At 47.5% G+C, this 20,563-nt stretch overlaps 2 protein-coding genes and 1 long non-coding RNA gene across 6 annotated transcripts in view; 1 reads left to right on the top strand and 2 right to left on the bottom strand.

The window, feature by feature from the left end:
• Positions 1-4,574: 4,574 nt before the first annotated feature.
• CINP (cyclin dependent kinase 2 interacting protein) lies at positions 4,575-17,148 on the bottom strand. Its single transcript, XM_033108833.1, has 5 exons — positions 17,061-17,148; positions 13,434-13,602; positions 11,312-11,441; positions 5,813-5,942; positions 4,575-5,345 (listed from the first exon to the last, which is right to left on the bottom strand). Exons 1-5 carry the CDS (start codon positions 17,131-17,133, stop codon positions 5,143-5,145), a joined length of 705 nt encoding a protein of 234 aa, XP_032964724.1. The 5' UTR covers positions 17,134-17,148; the 3' UTR covers positions 4,575-5,142.
• On the bottom strand, positions 13,817-16,134 carry LOC117023727 (uncharacterized). Its single transcript, XR_004423247.1, has 3 exons — positions 14,891-16,134; positions 14,196-14,293; positions 13,817-13,875 (listed from the first exon to the last, which is right to left on the bottom strand). It is a non-coding gene; the product is annotated as an uncharacterized LOC117023727 (long non-coding RNA).
• Positions 17,142-20,563, top strand: part of TECPR2 (tectonin beta-propeller repeat containing 2) — an 86,508-nt gene continuing 83,086 nt past the window's right edge. For all 4 annotated transcript variants that reach the window (XM_033108828.1, XM_033108825.1, XM_033108829.1 and 1 more), the window contains exon 1: positions 17,142-17,325. The gene's annotated coding sequence lies outside the window, so the exon portion shown is untranslated. The remainder of the gene's footprint in view (positions 17,326-20,563) is intronic.

Genomic DNA, 20,563 nt, shown 5'->3' with positions numbered 1-20,563 from the left:
CTGTTAAATATGCATTTATTTTCTATTCATAGGACACTACACTATCGAATATCCCAACGCGTCTTATTTTGTGTACATGCTACTACTGAAAAGGGAGGGCGAATTTAACTGAAGGGTAAAAGGCAGGCTCGCCCTACCGGCTGCTGAAGCAGGGAAGGCTCTGACAGCAACCGTACACTCATGCTTACGGCCTGCAGCCATCAGTCCTGACGCGCCATGCCTGGGGACCAGGGCAGCGTCTGCCGGGTCCCCGAATACAGACACATTGATAGCACAGACATGCCCTTATTACACAGAAAACAAGTAGGAATTTCTTCTCATCAAGAACGTTCTCTTGTGTTCATTGTACAGTAGTCCCTCGGTTTTCGAACGTCTCTGTTGACGAACATTTCGGTTTACCAACGCAGTAAACCTGGAAGTAAGTGCTTCGGTTTTCGAACACACTTCGGAAGTTGAACATGTCACACGGCTTCCGCTGAGTGCAAGATCCTGAGGCCTAGCTGTCGGCTGTTTTCAACCATTTCAGAACTTGAACGGTCTTCCGGAACGGATTACATTTGAAAACTGAGGTACCACTGTACTTCTTGTTTGAGATACTCTGATTAGGAACAGGAGCAAAGAGGCATCTGGGACTCACACCACCCGAGTGACCATGGTGGGGCCAGTGTGGGCCTCATTGAGGACGTGCGTCCAGCGTTGACCACGGTAGCTGGCGGCTAGTCCATGGTCAGCCATCGATAACTACTCCTGAATGACGACAGAAATTGTCCTTTGCCCTGTCTCCTGCAGCTGCAGCCCCGTCCGGCTCCCGAGGCACCAGGTCCATCCACACCCACCTTCCCACGCCCACCAGGCCACGGGGCTGACCCGGGAGAGACGGGGTTACGGGGGAGTCAGTCTTTACTGCCCTCTGAGTCCAGATTTTTAAGATAGATTTTTACCTGCATCTAGGGAATAATATGCATAGTTTAAAATGTCATATGCTACTAAAGGGTCTCATGTGCAGTAGCTGGTCTGACCTTGGCTGAGATAACCACTTTCCTCCCTGTGCCTGAACTCTCGTGGGTTTTTATTTTTATTTTATTGGGGAACAGTGTGTTTCTCCAGGGCCCATCAGCTCCAAGTCATTGTTCTTCAATCTAGTTGTGGAGGGTGCAGCTCAGCTCCAAGTCTAGTCGCCATTTTCAGTCTTAGTTGCCGGGGACCCAGCCCACCATCCCATGTGGGAATTGAACCAGCAACCTTGTTGTTAAGAGCTCACGCTCTAACCAACTGAGCCATCCGGCCACCCCTCCGACAGCTCAGCGGCAACTCGTTGCCTTCAATCTAGTTGTGGAGGGCGCAGCTCACTGGCCCATGTGGGACTCGAAAAGCAACCCTATTGTTCAGAGCTCGCGCTCTAACCAACTGAGCCATCCAGCCACCCCATCGTGGTTTTTTTAAAATTTAATTTTAGTTTCAGGTGACGTGCTAGTTTCTGGACTTATTCACATTAGATGTTATCCACGGACGGCCTGCTGTGAGCCGTGGGGACGTGGCTCACATGCTGGCCCCGCTTTACACTTGTTATCTTTGTGTCACAGGCCACTGTGTCCACTGAGGTGTGAATATTGTTCATTGCTGAGCTTGTGGGCTACGATGACATTTTCTTGGAAGCTTTTGTTTTCCCTACAGATAACTGCCTTGGTTTTTTCCATTTGCTTAGTTTTACTTTTTGCTGTTTGGTTTTTATTTTTAACAAAATAATACATGCATATAGTTTAGTGTCAATTCACTAAATTGTTTTTAAAAGGAGGTAGCTCCTCTTATTTTTTTGTTGATTTGATACATATATATCGCAATATGACTACTACCAGCCTAGTGTTAGCTAACACTTCCATCACGTCACATATCATTTCATCTTCCCCACCCTCTCCTCAAGTAACCACCTTGGGTCTTTTAAATGTCCCTGACAGCATTTCAGTTTCCAACACTAAATAACAAGCTTACACCGTTGCAGTTTCAGGCATTATTTATTGACTTGCAGAAGATGAACACGTCCCATGCCACCCCCACTGCCATTACTGCCACCCATGGGCACACTTCCAACTTTCCACTTATTAGGAGAGCAGCTGGCGGCTTTAATAGAGAGAGCAAGGACAGCAGTGATGTAAGCAAGGCCGCCTTTTATTTGTCTCATCTTAGTCTGTTCCAGCTGCTGTGACAACAAACCATAGACTGGGCATCTCATAAACAGCAGGAAGAATTTAGCCCACAGTTCTGGAGGCTGGAAGTTGGAGGTTATGGCTCCAGCAGGTTGGTCAGGTCAGGTCTCTCTCTCTGTTTCATAGCCGGCAACTTCTCGCTGTGTGCTCACATGATGGAAAGGACTGAGGATCTCTCTGGAGCCTCTTTTACATATAAGGCACTAATCCACTCACAAAGGCTCCACACTCGGGAATTTAGCACTCCCAAAGTCCCCACCGACTCATACTGTCACCTTCAGTGTGAATTTGCTGAGTTAGCATTTCAATGTGAATTTGCAGGGAGACACACTGAGACCGTGACCTCTGAAGTAAAAATGTGAACTGGTAAGCATTTGGGAAGTTGAGTGCCTTTGCTCGGGAGGTGGAGCAGACCCAGAATGCTTCCTCACCCTGTAGGGTGGCCCTCTTCCCGGGGCTCTTACAAGACTCCCCACCCTCATGTGTCTGCTCCATCCCCTGGGACGAGAAGGAGCACACGCAACTTTTAAGGGCTATGATCTGGAAGGTCACATGGCCTCTGCTCACGGCTCATTAGTCAAGTGGCCACACCTACTCCCGAACTAGTAGCCACGTGCCAGGCTAACCTTAAGTGAAGCAGAGAATCAGTAGTGAAGGACAAGCAGCAGTCTCTGCCAAACCTTCTCCCAGATGGTTCAAGTGGTGGAGTCCGTCTGGAGAGGCAGCAGTAACAGCTCCAAAACCGCGGCAGCTTAAAACACAAAGGTGTCTGCGTTTCTTGCCCACACAACATGTCACTCATAGCTTGGTGGGAGGGCTGTATCTCATCGTGGCCAGATGGGGGACCCAGCAGGGCAGCCACATCTCCAACCCTGCTGGTGGCTGCGTCAGAGGGAGAGAACCCACGTTGACAATGCACTTTGGTGACCAGAACTAGCCATGTGATCTCACTCAGCCAATCACAGGGAACCGCAAGTGCAGGCTTCCGCAGGCCAGGAAGGCAGGACTCCAGGAATACTGGTGAACAGCACGAATGGCTGATCAACTGTTGGGTCACATTACTTACGACATGCAAATGCCCACAACTGAGCTGTGTGTGGTACATTGTGATTACTTTCATGCTTTTGTATAAACTTGTGTGTTTCCTGGAGTTATAGGTTTTTAATGAAATGTACTCATCATGAATTCATCCCTAAACCCTTCCCCAATTCTGTTCTCTTTGTTTTTGTTGGTATTTTTATATTCTTTTACTGTCTATTTGGTGAGATTTCTGGAGGCAGAGGAGATAACTGTGGTATCAAGCCACTGTGCTTTGACGTCCGATACCGGTTCTCTGATGTCGTTGTTTCTTTCACATAGAAATTGCTTTGCAGGTTATTTCTACAATTGTGTGATGACTTTGGAACTCAGCAAATTCAACAACCAAAGATCTCTTCTGTTAACTTGATACCGCTTCTGTTTTGTGATGGATCACTGGGCTAATGGCACTGGATTTGTTCATCACTTAGCTCGTTTACTTGTTTGTCCTTCGCAGTATCGATCCTTTCCATTCATTCTCCTGGGCAACTTGGGCGTCCAGGGGAGGGAGCCATCAAGAAACATGAAATAGCCCAGAAAGGCCTAGAAATCCTTCAGTGTCTCCTCTGAAAAGCACTTATTCTCTAAGTGACCCCAAACATAAACCTGACTGCTGACGGACCTCATGCCTCCCGGGGGGTGGGGGGGGAGGCCGTCCATCTGCCCCTGCAGCTCACGACGGCCTGCTTCCAGAGCAAGCAGGGGAGCACATGGCAGGACACGTTCCTGCCAAACGCTAACCATGCGGTCTGCGGCCCACAAGATGTGTGATGGCTACTTTTATGGTGGCTGCATTTTAACAAATACTACGAAGGCAGAGGGAAGAGAAGTTCTAAGAAATGTTGCCTTTAAATGCTTTTGATATGTCAACTTGCACTGTGAGATAACTTGTTCTCAAAATACATCCCTGTCATATATGAAATCTTTTATTTTGGGCGTATTTTCTTTTCGTTCCCTGGGAAGCATTTGTTCCTGCGACCCTAGAACTTTAGTTTCGGAGGCTACATCCCATATCCCATAGCACTGGGGACCAGTGGCAGAACTCACCCCCTCCATACTTGGTTGCAAATATTGCTGAACTATAGGACTTATACTAGAAGAGTGACACAGGAGATCCTTCACTTGGCCTGTCTCATCCTCAGTGTGGAAAAAGGCAGTTTTTGTTTTTAAATGTTTATTTTTAAGGGTGTTTTTCCCGGACCCGTCAGCTTCAATCAAGCAGTTGTTTCAATCTAGTTGTGGAGGGCACAGCTCACAGTGGCCCATGTGGGGATCGAACCGGCAACCTTGTTGTTAAGAGCACCGTGCTCTTAACCAACTGAGCTAACCGGCCGCCCCCAGAGGCTGTTTTTCTGTGGGTAGTTTTCATTTCCATGATGCCATCTTTACCCAGATAACTCTATGGTACTTTAAACATTAGCTGTGATTACAAAACTAATATAGTTTCATACAAATTTAAACAATACAGATCAATATAAAACAAAAATACTAAACCAGGAATTTTCTACACAAATGTAATCCACGTAAAATACACCGGATTTACAGAAACAAGATCACGCCATCATTCTGTTGAGGAACTCATTTATTTCACGCAGATGTCCTCATGGGTGACAGGTTCACCATGGGTGCAGATGGCACTGAGCGGCAGGTGGCACGCAGCAGTTACAACTGTCTGGAGAGGCCGCAGGGAGCTGGTGAGATGGTCCAGTCTGGAAGACTGAAGGTCAGTGGGTGGCCACTCCAGAGCACAGGGCATGATGCTGGGGACCGCACTGGGTCCTGCATGGACGACTGTCCTCCATGGGCTGCAGAGGCCAGTGGTCCACGGCCTGGAGAACACACACGAAGCCATGTGGGGAGGTCACAGCGCTCGGTGCCCTGTTTCGAGCAGCATGCTTTCCAGAAGCAGCTTGCTGTCACTCTCCACGTAGGGCTGGTGCAGCCACAGGGACAGGTAGCTCAGGGTGAGGTCGTGGTCCGTGGTGTGTGCGAGCTCTTCGGCAATGCGGTACTTCAGGCGGAGCTCCTTCTCATACATGTTGGAGAGCTGGCGGGAAACCTCGTCTGAAAGAAGGCAGCGCTCCCTGAATGGCAGTGCCTGAAGGAAGTGCTACGGGCTGGGGAGGACTCGCCTCCCTCAAAAGCTCCTTGCCCAACACCAACAACAGTAACAGCACGACGATAATTACAACAAAACAAAAAGAAAAAACCCCACCTTACTTCAAAACAAGAGAAAGGATTTCTGCCTCTGCAGAGGAAATGGGCCTCTTTCCACCCATTGGTCTTAAACGGCTAACAACGGCAACTTGCTTCATGGGTCTCTAATCACGTTTTTAATATTCTTTGCTGATTATTAGGTGAATAAAGCCGAGAAGAAATCTCGTTTTAAGGTGCCCCCATCTCCTCCCCTCCGAATGGATACTCTTGAGTTAAATGTCAAAGCCTGTCAGCTTCTCAGCATACCAGATCTAAATGACACCAAATGCTCTTCTCATCTACCCTTGGAAATCAATGCAGAAAGAACTACTTACAAAAATGGGCTGTGGGCCATGTATGAAACAGGGGGGGCCGTTCGTTCTCCTCCCCATAATGGTAATTTTCCAGTTCATAAATTCCCTTGGTAGTTGAAGACAGCTTTTCCATTTTCACCTGTATTTTAGTCTGAAAAGATATTAATTGGGAATATGAGAATATGATTTGAAATGTACTCCGGTCTCAGATTCAATAACTCTTTTTGAAGATTTCAAAGCTAAGAAATGTAAGTCTGTTGAGACCAAAAGTCCAATAATTCAACACCGTTAACTCCACGTACAGCAAATTTCCTGGGGGGTGGAGGCAGACAGTTGCTATAATTTCATTAGTTTGGATTCCTTCAGTAAGAAACCCCGGATTTCCAGTCCTGGAGAAGAGAAAGTGTGCCGTGTTGTACCTCACTAGCATTTCCCAACAGCACTAATTTTTTAGCACCAAAATCCAGGGGGGACTCAAGGGCATGCTCCTGCTTCTATGGAATGAAAGACATGAGAGGTATTAAATCAGGTCATTTCTGACTCTTTTATCAGCTGCCTGTGAATTTCCTGAAACCTCCGAGGCTTGGTTTCCTTGTTTATAAAATACAAATAATGAAAGGCAGCCCTACACACTTCACACAGGAAGGGACTGATAAGAACTTGACCTTGACGGCACCTCTGCATGAAGCCAGGCAGCTGCACCACCTGCCCCGCCGTTGTGGAGGCCGACACCATCCCCGCTGTCCCGTGAGACTGGTCAGCAACAGTGCGTCTGACAAAGCACCTGCTTTCCTGGGGGGTTCGGAGGACAAGTTCATTGTGAAACTCCAAGCTGGAGCTATAGAAGGGTCTGTTAAGTAAAACAAATGAGTGAAGTAACTAAGATCTCTGGTTTAGGTAGCATAGGACTCCAAGTCTACATTTCTAACTCCTAAGTACAGTTAACTTTATGTACACGGGAGAAATAGGAAAAGACGTGTAAATCATCAAAATCTGAATTCCTTGCACTTGGTCCTCCCACCGCCCTCCAATTACATCTGCAGTGGCTTGCACTAAATTTAGCTAACATTAATTTTTAAAGAACTATACTCCTTTCCCGATCTTTTTAGGGTCGATATTTCACTTTTTAGGGTCGATATTCCAACCCCAAGAGGCAGGACTCATCCTTTCTGTCTCACAGCTGGAAAATTCTCAAGGTTGCTGAGCTCGGGAGGGACGAAGTGAGGACACAATACCACACTTTCTGACCCTGGGTCTCTTGACACCCAGTGCTCTGCCCTCTCCCCTGGCAGCAGCTCCTTGATGCCACCAAATCAAAGGAAAGAAAGTCCTGGAGCCTTGATGCTAGGCCAGAGGTGCCATGCTGGATTCTGGAGCTCACCCACCAATGCCCATCCTTGTTACACACACGTATCTGAATTGACCCACGCTCACAGCTCAACTCCGACACTTCTCCTTCCACACTAGCAGACCATACTGCAAAATGTTCGTCCAGCTTATGGAAAGGGGCACTTCTAACCCCCCACCGAGGTCAAATTCATTAAAGACACTTAAAGCCAAGTCTGGGAAACCATTCTCTCTACAGGCTGGAGGAAAATAGAAAAAAACAACACTGATGTCCATATAACGTCAGCTTTTGGTTTTGAACAAAAACTGAGAACTTCTTTCAAACCACTTTACGATAGAATGGATTCGTGGAGCAAACAGACAGACAGCACCCAGGTGTTGGCCTCTAATACCATTTCCAATAAGAGGCACTGGCTCCTTGGAGAAGTGGAAGATTCTAGGACCGAAGCAGGAAATACACAGATGAGCCTAGAGTACCTAGTAAGGCCAAGAAGTGTTCAAAAAACAACTCACAATGATGGGATTGTCAAAGGGACACAGAAGCCACCTGAACCCCCAGTGGCCAAAGCAGGGGCAACTGGGGAACAAAATAAAGCAGTGCTGGATTGTAAGTTCAAGTATAAGAAATACCCGAGAGTCCATACTGCTAGAAACAAATGAGCAAGTAAATGGAGAAAAGAGCTCTCCCGCAGAAGAATCCACTAGAATCCACGTAACTGTAGACGCTCTGCCCTCAGGGAGGGGCACAACTCCCCTCCCTTCAAGTGTGGGCTGCAGTGACTTCCTTCTGAAGAGGGAAGAACGTGACAGATACCTCAACCAAGTCATCGAGGTCACAACCAGTGACACGGCTTGTTGACAGGACGTGCCCTTCATGGGATGTGATGAGAAGGGCACTGCGCTTCTGTGATTTTTCCTCTGAAAAACCCACAACCCCAGTCAAATCCTGAGAAAAACAGACAATTCCCAGTTGGGGGACAATCTACAAAACACGTGACGAGCATTATCAAAGCCATCCGAGACAAGGAAGGTCGGAGAAACTGTCACAGCGAACGGGCCTACGGAGACATGGAGACAATTTACTGTGCTGTCCCGGATGGGATCCTGGCAGAGAAAGAGGACATTAGGGAAAAGTGAAGGAAGTCTGAAGGGACTACCGGCCTTCGGTTAATAACAACATATCAATATCAGGTTCCTTAATTATAAGGTATGCGCCACACGAATGTGTGAAATGCACGACAGTAAATGTATAACGTATGACGGGGTGGGCTGGGAGCACTCATGGTAACTGGAGTCTCTGCTCCACCTTTCTGTAACTCTAAAACTGTCCTAAAATAAACTCTGCTCATTTAAAACATAAATGCACCGGAGCAGGCGCCGGGGGTTGGGCAGACCATGGGGCCCACCTTTTCCCAGTGTGGGCTGCAGGCGGGGGACCGGGCATTCGCAGCCCTGAGCCCAGGGTGAGACAGCACTTCCTCCCTCGTTCGTTATCGTCCAGTTCTGGTTACTACTATGCCTCTCCATTTCACTAACACTTGCCTTTTTAAGAAATAACACTTCCCTTTTTAAAGAAGGGAGGAAGCCCCAGGCTTAAGACTGACTGAGAAGCAGTATTCAGCTAACATTTCTACAACATGGTTTTAATTGTATTACAGAAAAATACTAAGTAATAAGAGCATGGGATGTGCTACAATTGTAGGGTAGGTGTAAGAATGGATGAAACGCAGGATTAATTCCTTGATGATCTTTGTCATAAACCCACTGAGTAATCAGTCAGCCTTTGGGGGCACATTTCTAACAATGGGACACACAGTCGGCCCCGCCTCCCCGCCCCCGTCCCCATCAGCCCCTGTACATGCACCCATTTGGTCCCTACCCATGTTGATGGGGGGGTAGGGGCCCCTCATTTCTTGGCTCTCACAGACTCAGCCCAGACTTTATCTGGAAATGTCGAGAACTGGCTCACTAGGAGCGTGCAGTCACCCGGTGACGGTTTCGGGCCAGCCCGTGGCATCCTCACCCCGCACCTGTGCTGTGGGGCGGGGGCCCCACATTTCATCGGCTACTGCTCAGTCCATGGAGCCCAGGGCTGGCCTCTTTGGACCTGGCTCTGCTGCTGACATCCTGCAGGCTCTCTCTCTTTATGCAGGTCAGTGGGGCTGAGAAAGGAGTCCCATGAGACCAGATTGCCACGTAAGAACGGGGAGAGCCACGGACAGCCAAGCAAAGACGTGTCTGAATGGAAGGCATATCTCCTCTTCCCATGAGAGTCCCCTCCGAAACACTTTTCCTCATGTGGTATACGTGTATAGAGTTAGAAATGAGACTGTGATCTAAAAAAAGCCAAATGGCATTTAAGAACAAAATCCTTCCCAGGGTTTTTTACGTTTTATAAAAGTCACCTTAGTATGTGTCAAAAGTGTTTCTCATTCTAACACAGTTTTTGGATTCTGCGAAATGTTTTCTACCACAAAAGAACACAGTAGGTCAAGAATGGAGAGGTTCTGGTGGCACCTGGTGACACATGAAAATGACAAATGACGAGGGAATTAGTATTGAAGTGTACCTGACCACCAAGCAGTGGGGATTCAACTTCATTGGCTGTTTAAATTATTTCAAGATAGGAACTTAGCCATCTGGTTTCTTCTCTTTCAGGAACAATGTGTGCACCTGCTTTTTGTCCAAACAAAAATACTCGCATATTCAAATGGGTCAATTTGGGAAAAAATAAACAAACAAAATAATATAAATGGCCAGTTTTCAATAGCTTATTACCATGCAAATCTCAATCGATTACTCTGCCTGTGTTAATCCCCACTGGTCCAGAAGCCTGTGTGTAGACCTCACCTACCAGAGACAGTGTGAATGGAGATAAAGCAAAGAAAACAGGTATCACAGAGCCCACACACCTGGTCCTCCTGCCTTCCCATGCGGGGGGCTGAACCTGAGGTTACTGATGACACTGTCGCCTTGTTACCTGCACCAAGTGGAGGGAGTTGGGCCGTGGGGCAAGGGTCTCTTAGCAGCAGCACCCCAAGCGAAAGGGAAGGCAGAATCACAAAACAGACAGAATCACAAAAACCTCATTGTTTATTTAGAGGAGACAAATAGCCCCACACACATCAAATTATCCTGAAGATGGTATGGTGCTGCATTTCAATCGCAAAGAAAAGGCAAAATTACCAAAATGCCCTCAATGCACCATCAATTTCAGTGTTTATGCATTTTACGAGTTATGTGATATTTCAAAGGGTAGTGTTCTATCCTGAAACTCTTAAACCTATTAAGTCTGCCTTATAATAAGTGGAATCCTAAATTTGAATTAAGTGGTATCTTGAAGAAATACAATCATATTTCACATATTCTGTTTAAAAAGGCAAGGAAACATGTAAAGCATTGGAAACATTTCCACCAAAAAAGGTGAAAATATAAAGAATTTATGTTCACGGGTAAGGTTCAGTTATCCAAGTTCAACTACGCACAAAATCTTCTTTCTGTGCAGATGTGAGATGTGCTACCCACACTGCGGCCAGCCAGGTGGATAGTGAAATCCAGCCACTGGGTCACTAAACAATCATTTAAGAGTCTCTCTTACGTGCTAGAGCAGGGTGCACAGGTGAAATCCAGCCCATAGCCCATTTTTGTTTGGCCAGCAAGCTAAGAGTGGGTTTTACATTTTTAAATAGTTAGGGGGAAAAAAGAAATCAAAGAAGAATATTTTGTGGCACATGAAAATTATATAAAATTTCAGTATCCATAAATGAAGCTTTGCTGGGACACAGCCACAGCCGTTCGCCCACGTGCTATCTCTGGCTGCTTTTGCCTTCAGCCATACCTGGCCGACCGGAATGGATACAAGAGAGATGTAGTGCCCTACATCTGTTCACAGCGCCTGAACAGATTTACTGCGAAGCCCTGGAAGGGGGTGAAACTGCCCGAACAACACACAGGACCAAAAGGACAAAGGTCTAGGACCACAGCTTGGGGGACACCAACACTTATGGGACAGACAGAAGAGAGACCAACAGAGGAGGCTGGGAAGGGAAAAACCAACGTCTGGAGAAGGAAAGGCCACTCACAGTGTCAAATGCTGCCAGAGCCAAGCAAACGCAAAACACGCCCCTGGGGTCAGTGACAGCGAGCACAGGTGGCTGGGTCCCTGGCTCTTACCAAACTGTCTAAGGTGGCCTGCAGCTTCTCACACAGCATCTCGAGTTCCTTACTGTATCCCGGATGCACCTTTTCTGCATCTTCATCAGAAGCCAGGCTGCCGCTCTCTAATTCCATCTTGTTTTCGCTCCTGGATAATACGAAAGAGTGGGGACAACATATATCCCATAAGCTCATGGCATTCGATTATGATAAACCCCAGGAAACCCAATAATCACGGCAGACATTCAGCTCAGGTGTTGTTTCGTGTCATTAAACACGTTTGCTTATTTGCATATGATATTTGCATAATGATATATCCACCAGTTACTCAATTTTGCATGACAGTTTAAGTCACTTAAATTCAGCCTTGTGGCACCCTCAGCGTAGCGCTGGGCGACAAAGATGACCAAGATATGAATGCATTTTGTAAACTGAAGGCTGTGGCCCAGGGGGCACAAAATTAATCTAGTGGGGTCACAATCAACACTTAAGGAAAAAATTAAACTTTGAAACAGAAAATATCAGAGCATCTCAGGGAACTCGCTGGGCAGGATTCACCAGGAAAAGGTAGCAGAAGCCTGCAGTGCATGATGTATTTGAAGAGGCTGGCAAGAGCCCAGGGATGGGTCAGGAAGACTCTAGATTGGCCTGTCGACAAAGGTAAGATGGAGGATATGTGTATATAATTATAACTTTGAGAAATTAAAAATATATACATACGAAAGTGCAAAAAGTCATAAAGAAAACCCCCTAATCAGAATTGGCCACCGCTACCAGTTTCCTTTATAATTCCTGTCTTTTTTTAAAGACATTGCTAAGGAAAAACACTCCTGGTCTCCCCTCGTACTCTCAACACTCTACTCCACGTCCGATACCTGGAAGCCAAAGGTGAGGGAAGGGGTTTCTCCACACCAAGCAATTCTGATTCTCTAGACACCAGCTGGGGATACTACAATTTAACTCAGTTCTGACACTAACTAGCTGGAGATGGCATCAGCTCCCACAGGTGAAGGGCTCGGTCTCCAAGACTGGCCCTCCTACCCGCCTACTTCAGAGGTCAATAGGAAGTCCAGGTTGTTACCGGTACTTTGACCGACAGGCTATGTATCAGAGATTCCCACGACTCCCTCCTTGAATTTGATTAATTTGCTAGAGTGGCTCCCAGAATTCTGGAAAAGTTTACTTATTAGATTACCAATTTATTACAAAAGATATTAAGGAATATGAAAGAATAGCCAGATGAAGAGGTGCGCAGGGCAAGGTCCAGATGCATCTCAAGCAAGCCATTTCTGTCCCTGTGGAGTTTGGAGACACCCTGCCAGCACATGGAAGCGTTCTTGTTTACCAACCCAGAAGCTCTCCGAGCCCATCCCTCGGGCTTTTGTGGAGGCTTCTTAAGGTAGGCATGGTTAAGTGACTCACTGCCTACCGGTGATGAATTCAAGCTCCCACCCCTCACCTGGCTGAGAGGCAGGGAGTGACGGGATGGTCCTGAAAGTTCCAGTGCTCTAATGGCTTGGTTGGTTCCCCTGGCAACCCACCTCTATCCTTAGAGGCTTTCCAAAAGTCACCTTGTTAATATACACTCAGGTGTGGTTGAAAGGGGCTTATTTTGAATAACAGACACCTTTTTCACTTTTATAACTCTGGAACTATTTCAGGACAAAAAAGCTAAATACCGTAACAAAAGATTCTCCCATTGCACTTATCAATTAGGATATTATAAGGGTTTGGGGAACTGTGTTAGGAACAGGGGTAAAGACCAAATAGGTATTTCTTATTATATATCACAGTATCACAAAATAAAATGCAACATTATGAAGATAGAGTCCCATTTACCCGCCATCCCAACACTCATTTTTCCTAGATGCCAGTAACATGAACTACCCTGTGTCCCTCCAATCTGTTTTTCTAATTTTCTATACAGATGTAACCACAAAGAACATGTAGTGTAATTTTATATTTAAAATGTACATACACAGTTCATACCGGCATATATCATTTCACCACCTGCTTCTTTGCTTCATATAATTTAATTCATCCATGTTAACAGAGACTACCCTTCCCACCCTAAAAGACTCCCAGAAAACGTGTGCCCAATCATTAAGGGAAAAGAGCTCCGAGCTCTACCTGTACTTACAATAAGCTGATTTTCGTGTTGGCAATATGATTTGCAGTCGCAAACCCTGCATCATTGAGTGTTTCCCATTTCAGGATTAAATTATGCCAATCGGCTGCATTGTCCTTAATTTTTCTCGCACTGACAGATGAGACAGGTTTCCTGGGCGTTGCACTTCTAAGGGTCTTTGCTGATAGGCAGTAAAAGAAACATAATTACTATGAAATTCATGATCATAGTTGGAGGGCAAATGTCTTTACAATTCTCAACAGTAAAATGATCTGAAATGTTACATCAACTGGACAAATAAATGTCGTAGAAACAAAGAAGTCTGGATGACGGGGAAAGTTCCTGGAACAAGAAAAACACAGCATTGTTTTTACATTTTAAGACTCACCAGAGATAGTTGGATCCTTTCTCAGCTTGATGGCTCCACAAAGTTTGACCTTAAGCACTATGACCACTTTCAAAGGTAGGAAAGAAGGCAAAGTAGTGACTTTCTGCTAAAACTGTCCGGTGTCCCATGCCTTAGGGTTCCCCTTATGTAGCCACAGGTACTTTGATGCCTCACATGTGTGCAGAGCTTTGTGGCTCACGAGTGCTTGTCATCCCAAGACCCTAACAAGGCTGGGCCCCACGGACGCAGAGATGATCTCCACGCTTAGGACGCAGGAAGTCCTCTGACTCCCTCTCTGCCTCAACACTTATCTCAAGTCCCGCCTGGAACCCCCCTCAATCTCCAGCTAAAAGGAACTACTGGCATTTCTGGATAAGTGGAGTCACCTGCAGGCTTTTGCACATGCAGTTCTTTCTGGTAGAAAGTTCTTTCCTTCCTGGGGTGAGTGCTGCCCAGGCTCTAAGACTCATCCAGATTCCAGCTCCTGTGGAAAGCAACCCCCAGAACACCAAAAGCCAACTCAGGCCATTTGGGCTCTCCCAGCTCTGCTGTGCCCTCTCTCCTTCTCCACTTAGAACCCCTTAAAAGCTTCTCTTGGCCCACAGGATGAAGACCAAATTCCATGAGGTCCCTTCAGGAGTCCAGGACACACACAACAGTGGTACAGTTTGGAGTCTAGACTCTGACGACCATACTGACTGGGTTAGAACCCAGCTCTGCCACTACCAGCTGTGCAATCTTGGGCGAGTTAATTAACCTCTCAGAGCCTCAATGTTCTCATCTATAAAATGGGGATAAAATATATCTACTTCAAAGTGTTGATGTAAAGATTAGATAATATACATAAAGTTGTGAGGGCCTGGCAAATGGCAAGTAATCAACAGAGTATCTGTTACCACAAGGACCTCTCCAGTGTGTTTTTTCCACCACCACCACCACCAGCAATAAACTCAATTCTGACACTATCTACCTGCAGAGAGCATCGATCCCACAGGTTAAAGACTCAGTCCTACAAGACTGCCCTCCCCCACTTCCACTTTAGAAGCCACTCACAAGTCTAGGTTGTCACCTGCTGACCTACCAGTTATAGATGGCAGGTTCCAAAGACTCCTCCCCTGAGTTTAATTTGCTGGAGAGGCTCACAGAACTCAGGAAAACACTTTACTTACTAGATCACTGGTTTATTATAAAAGGATATAAGTCAGGAACAGCCAGATGGAAGAGATGCACAGGGCAAGGCGTGTGGGAAGAGGCGCTCTTCCTTTTCCTTGAGTGCTCCACTCTCCCCGAGTCCCCACCTGTTCACCTACCTGGAAACTCTTGAACCCTGTCCTTTTCTTTGTGAGTTTTATAGTGCCTTCATAACATAGGCATGATTAATTAGATAATTGGTCATTGATTCAACCCCCAGCACCACTTCCCTTCCTGGAGGTGGGGGTTGGTGGGTTAGGACTAAAAGTTTCAACTCTCTAATCACAAGGCAGGTTCCCAGATAAGCATCCCCCACCCTTGGATGACCTAGGGCCATTCCAAAAGTCAATCATTAACATAACAAAAGAACACCTTTACCACTCTTACCACTTAGGAAATGCCATGGGTTTTAGGAGCTCTGTGCCAGGAATGGGATGAAGACCAAACGTTTATTTATTATAAACCATAATACCACAGCCTCTGTGACCTAAGTCCTGTCCGTCACGTCTCCAGCTTCTCCCACTTGCTCTGACTTTGATCTGAAATATTTTTCCTGTCAGTGTGTGTTCCCAGTCACCCAGTTAACTCCTAGTATATTTATGGCTCTGCTTTTAAATGGCATACTGACTTTTCATTCATTCTTTACTTATACGACTAACTAATATTAGTCGAATGCCTACAATATGTCAGGCATGGGGGATGAAGCAAGTAAATGAGACAGGCCAGGTCCATTGTCATGGGACTTACTTTCCCAAGAGGAAGTGGACAGCAGACAATGAGATTATCATGGTCAGTTTAGATCGTTTTAAGTGCCATGTAGAAAATAAAACGGGCTCTTGTGTTAGAGTGATCCCCAAAAAGGTGTCATTTAGGCTGAGACCTGAATGAGAAGCCCTAGTGTGAGAAAGGCCTTGGTGAGTTTGAAAAAAGAAAAGACCTGTGTGGCTAGAATGAAACAGAGAACAGGAGTAGAAAGTGGGAAGCAGTTAGACAATTAGAACTTTACAGGCTGAGATAAGAAGTCTGGATTTATTCATTCCAAGTCAATGGAAAGTGAGCAATGAGCTTTGGGTAGGAAAGTGACATGATCTGATTTAGGTTTTTAGAAAGTCACTTCCACAAAGAAGTCCTCCTAAAACGCCAAGGTGGGTTGGGAGTTACTGCATTAGACATCTGCACGTCAACTATCATGACACTCACCAGTGTAGTGGATTTGCTTGTTTAATGTCTATATTCCCCATTAAGATTGTAAGTTCCAGCATTGTAGGGACTATACTTGTCCTGTTCCCTCTCATAACCTCAGCACACAGTAGGTGTTGAATAAAATGTATTAAATGGAGAAACAGTTCTTATCACCTACACTATATAATCTTCTAAGGGGTTCTCTCCCCCAGGAGGTCCTTAAGGGTGAGGACCACATCTGATTCATCATCTGTCTGCCCCACATCGAGCACAAATTTAGGAACCAAAACCAGTTCTGCCTTCAAGCATCTCACAAGCTAGTAGGAAGGACAGACCAGTAAGAGTCACAGGACTGGGTGGAGTGAGGTAAGGGACAGTAGTTGACTCCATTACTTATCCCGTGAGCCGCGGCTCCCCATCAATTGACATTACTTCATGGGATCGCTGCGAGGCTCAAATGAACTGATCCACGTAAGGTACTTAGAACGCTCCTTGACACATAGTGAGCACTCGCTGAATGATAGCTTTTATTACAGGCAAAAAGCTCTGTGGCTGGTAATTCCGACTGAGGAGAGTTCAAGAAAAGGGCTCGGCTAATGCTATTTTATAATGACAATTAAAATTTGAATGTCAGGATCTGCTGACACTTCTTTGGGTGCAGCATCTCGTTCTACCAGTATACGTGAAAAAACTGATGCTCGGAAAAACTGACTGGCTCCCGGACCCACTGCAGAGCCCGCGCGGGGCCAGAGGGTTGGGATGGGGCAACGCACGGACCCCATTCAACCCGGGAGGCTCCTGGCCTCAGGCCCGGCCCGCAGTCCACGCCGTGACACCCACAACCGCCCCACCCCGGGGAAGTGGCCCGTCTTACGCACCATCCATGCAGTCTGCCGATATCCCAGGAAAGAGACCCGAAGCCCCGCCCACGCCGCCGGAAGCTGGACGCATCACTTCCGCCGCGCCCCGCCCGCTTCCACTTGTAGCTCTGTCGCTCTAGCCCCCGGCGGAATCCGCTGTCGCTCGGCGGGGCCGGCCCGGTTGCCCGGGGAACGGGCTCCCGGCAGCCCCCGCGTCCCGGAGTCCAACCCCGCCTCCTCCCGCCCGGCGGGGCCGAGGAATCCCGAGGGGCTGCCGCGGGAGGTGAGTCCGGCGACGCGGCTGGCGGCCCCGCTGTCCGGCCCCGCGCCCCTTTCTCTGGCTCCCCGCCGCCGCTCACGCCTCCCTCGGACCAACCTTCCCTCGGCTCAGCGCCTCGGGGTCGCCCGGCCGCTTTCGCCCCCCTTCCCCGCTCCCGTCTCTCCCGCGCTGGGTTGCCGAGGCTGAATGCCGTAACACGTGAGGCCAAAGCCGGCGGTCCGCCGAGCCGAGCAGCCGTCCTCCCGTCCTGTGCTGCGCTGGCCCGCTGACCCCATCCGCGGGCCCTCCGCCTCGCGGGCCCGGGCGCCCCTCGCTCCTCCCACACCGCTCCTTCCCTCCGCCGCACCCTTGCACCCCTTCTGCCCGCCGGCCTCGAGGCTCCAGCCCCCTAGCCTTCTGCTCGCTGTTGCGTTGTCTCCCGACCCTCTCAGCCCTCGTGCCTTCATCCGCCCACCAGGCCTTGGCACGTACCCAGGGGCTGCTCAGTAAGCGTTCGGTAAATGGATACATGAACCTCTCTCTGTCCTGTTTTAAGGCCTGGGAGGCAGAATAGGTCGTGCAGGTTCAAGAATGGGATTCAGGTCACAGCGCTGCCCCCTCCTAACTGTGTGCTCGGGGCAGGTGATATGACTTCTCTAAGCTTCCGTTTCATCATCAGTAAAATGGGGATGATAGTAGTTTCTGCCTCTGTCTTGGTGGGAAGATTAAATAGGTCAGTGCACGTGAGGTGCTAAACACAGTGCCTGGCAGGCGCTACATTTCCAGAAAGGATAGCTGCTGTCCTTGCCCACATGCTCTACTTCCATTTCTCTTCCCCGGTCTTTGTTCTTTCTCACTTTCGCACTGAGATTCAGGAATTTGTTCTGTTGCTTCTTCTGTTTCATCTGGTGGCAGAATGTGGGGGACCAGCCTGGGTGCACATTTGCTTTGTCTGCTGGAGTGATCAGTAGCACTTGGGGTTGACTGCCTCTTTGTCCTCAACGCCTTGTAAACTGTAAGGAAAGGACTTCTGGGAAATCCCCAAACCCAAATCCCAGCATGTGTCCCCTTGTCACCCGTGTCTCCTGAGCTGCAAGGCTTTTTATAGTTCCTCACACTCAGCCACAACGCACCCTGATGAGCCTCTGACCTTGCTGTTCTTTGGTAACCCCACTTAATCCCAGGTCGTTATTTCGGGTCCATTGTATGCCAGCCACCATGCCAGGCTCTAGGAATTGAGTGGTGGACCAGGCAGACCTCGCCCCTGCCCTCAGGGAGCTTCTCCCCAGAGAACCAGCTGGTACAGGCATAGGGGTGCTCTGCTTCAGTTTTCAGGACTGGCTTGGAGAGGGGTGGTGGGGAAGACCTGCTAAGGATAGTCTTCAGGAGTGACTAGTGGGTAGCTTTTGTTAGTTTTAAGTTACTTTGTAGCCACATTGTCTTTTTCAATGGAAAAATGGATTTTGCAGTGTTCTCTTAGAGAAGTTACACTTGGAGTTTAAGGAAGGTAATATTTCATGGTAGCTAGCATCTGTCTGCATAGTTGGACAGAATGGCTGCTGGAACTTAGTAGGAAAAAGAAGGAACTGCAGCGGGCAGAGCAGTTGATTGAGCATGGAAAAGTGAAAGAGCAGATCAGGAAACAGTTACATGAAAAGAAGCTTCGTTGTCATACATAAGAGATTTCTGGATCTCGTGCAGTACAAGGAGCGTGGTAGAATCAGCAGGGAGTAGTTAGAAGTGAGCTATTGTTCAAAGTGCGTGTTCACTTTTAAATGAGTGTATTCTTTGGCCCTGCACTGCAGACCAGTGCATTTTTGCATAATGATGACAGTAACTATGGTAGAGTAGTCTTACATCTTGGGCTGTCGTACTGTGGGATTTCTGGCCCAGTGTTTTCACTGGTCTTTTGCAGCACCACGAAGTATGTAGACTGGAAGCAAAGACCGGAAGGAGTTCGTTGAAGGGTACAGAGACAAACGATGACGGTGCCCTGTGGTCACTGCCCTCAGAGCGTTCTGTGAAAGCAGAGAAAGGCCCACTAAGTGTCAGAGGAAGTCTGTGAAGGCTTCCTGGTGGAGAACTAGTCCTTACAAGCTGTGTAGGTCCATGGGGAAGGGAGGAGAGGGACTTTGCAAAGACATACAGGTCATGGTGTGTTCGGGGACTGTGGTGGAAAGTCCACTGTGGCTGCAGCATAGAGTGGAAGGAGGAGCAGCCTGGCATGGAGCTAGATACAGACCATGTTTTTTAAAATGTTCTACTTCCGTGCTTTCATCAGGCTTTAGCTTGTGAGCAGTGGCTTATCAGCAGGCATGGGACCAAGGAAGTTACAAAATTTCATCTGGAAGATAAAAAGCTGCCTCAATCTCATTATGTTCAGCCATAAGATTTTAACACTTAAAAGAATAGGTGTTGGGGCAGCCGATGGCTCAGTAGGTTAGAGCGTGAACTCTGAGCAATAGGATTGTCTGTTCGATTCCCACATGGGCCAGTGAGCTGCGCCCTCCACAATTAGATTGAAGACAACAAGCCCCCGCTGAGCTGCCAGAGGGGTGGCCAGATGGCTCAGTTGGTTTGAGCAGAAGCTCTCAACAAGGTTGATGGTTCAATTCCCGCATGGGATGGTGGGCTGCGCCCCCTGCAGCTAAAGATTGAAAACGGCCACTGGACTTGGAGCTGAGCTGTGCCCTGTGCAACTAGATTGAAGGACAACGACTTGGAGCTGATGGGCCCTGGAGAAACACACTGTCCCCCAATATTCCCCAATTTAAAAAAAAAGAAAAAAGACTAGGTGTTGTAGCCAGATTTTAAAAAGAGATTATACAACCAGGATTCTAATTGTCACTTCCTAGAGATTTTGGAGAAAATCCTTAAACCATTAGAGTTGTCAGAGTGCTCTGGCAACTTATGGCCGCTGAACTGCTAAGTGAATGATTTGGACTAGATTTTGTTTGTCTTAGCTCCAGTTTTGGAAAACTGCCTGCCAAGATGGCATTAGGGTGCCGTCAGTCAGCATGGTGAGCTGCCACCTTCCTGGTGTAGGGGGTCGATGGTACTAACAAGGGGGGGAAGCCTCCTGGCCTATTGTGGAGCGGGGTTTTGTATTTTCAATGGAAATGTTTGTGACCAAGGAAGCATTATTAACTTTAAAAATTGGATTGAGATTGTTGAAATGGGAACAGTTTCCTTGTCTGTAAAATGGAGATAGCAATCGTGCCTATCTCACAGGTTTTTTGTGAGGATTTAATGAGTTAGTGTG

This window comes from Rhinolophus ferrumequinum, chromosome 6 (genome assembly GCF_004115265.2).
Source record: "Rhinolophus ferrumequinum isolate MPI-CBG mRhiFer1 chromosome 6, mRhiFer1_v1.p, whole genome shotgun sequence".
Classification (NCBI taxonomy): domain Eukaryota; kingdom Metazoa; phylum Chordata; class Mammalia; order Chiroptera; family Rhinolophidae; genus Rhinolophus; species Rhinolophus ferrumequinum.
The sequence above is the reverse complement of the archived record's forward strand: the minus strand, read 5'-3'. Positions and strand labels throughout refer to the sequence as shown.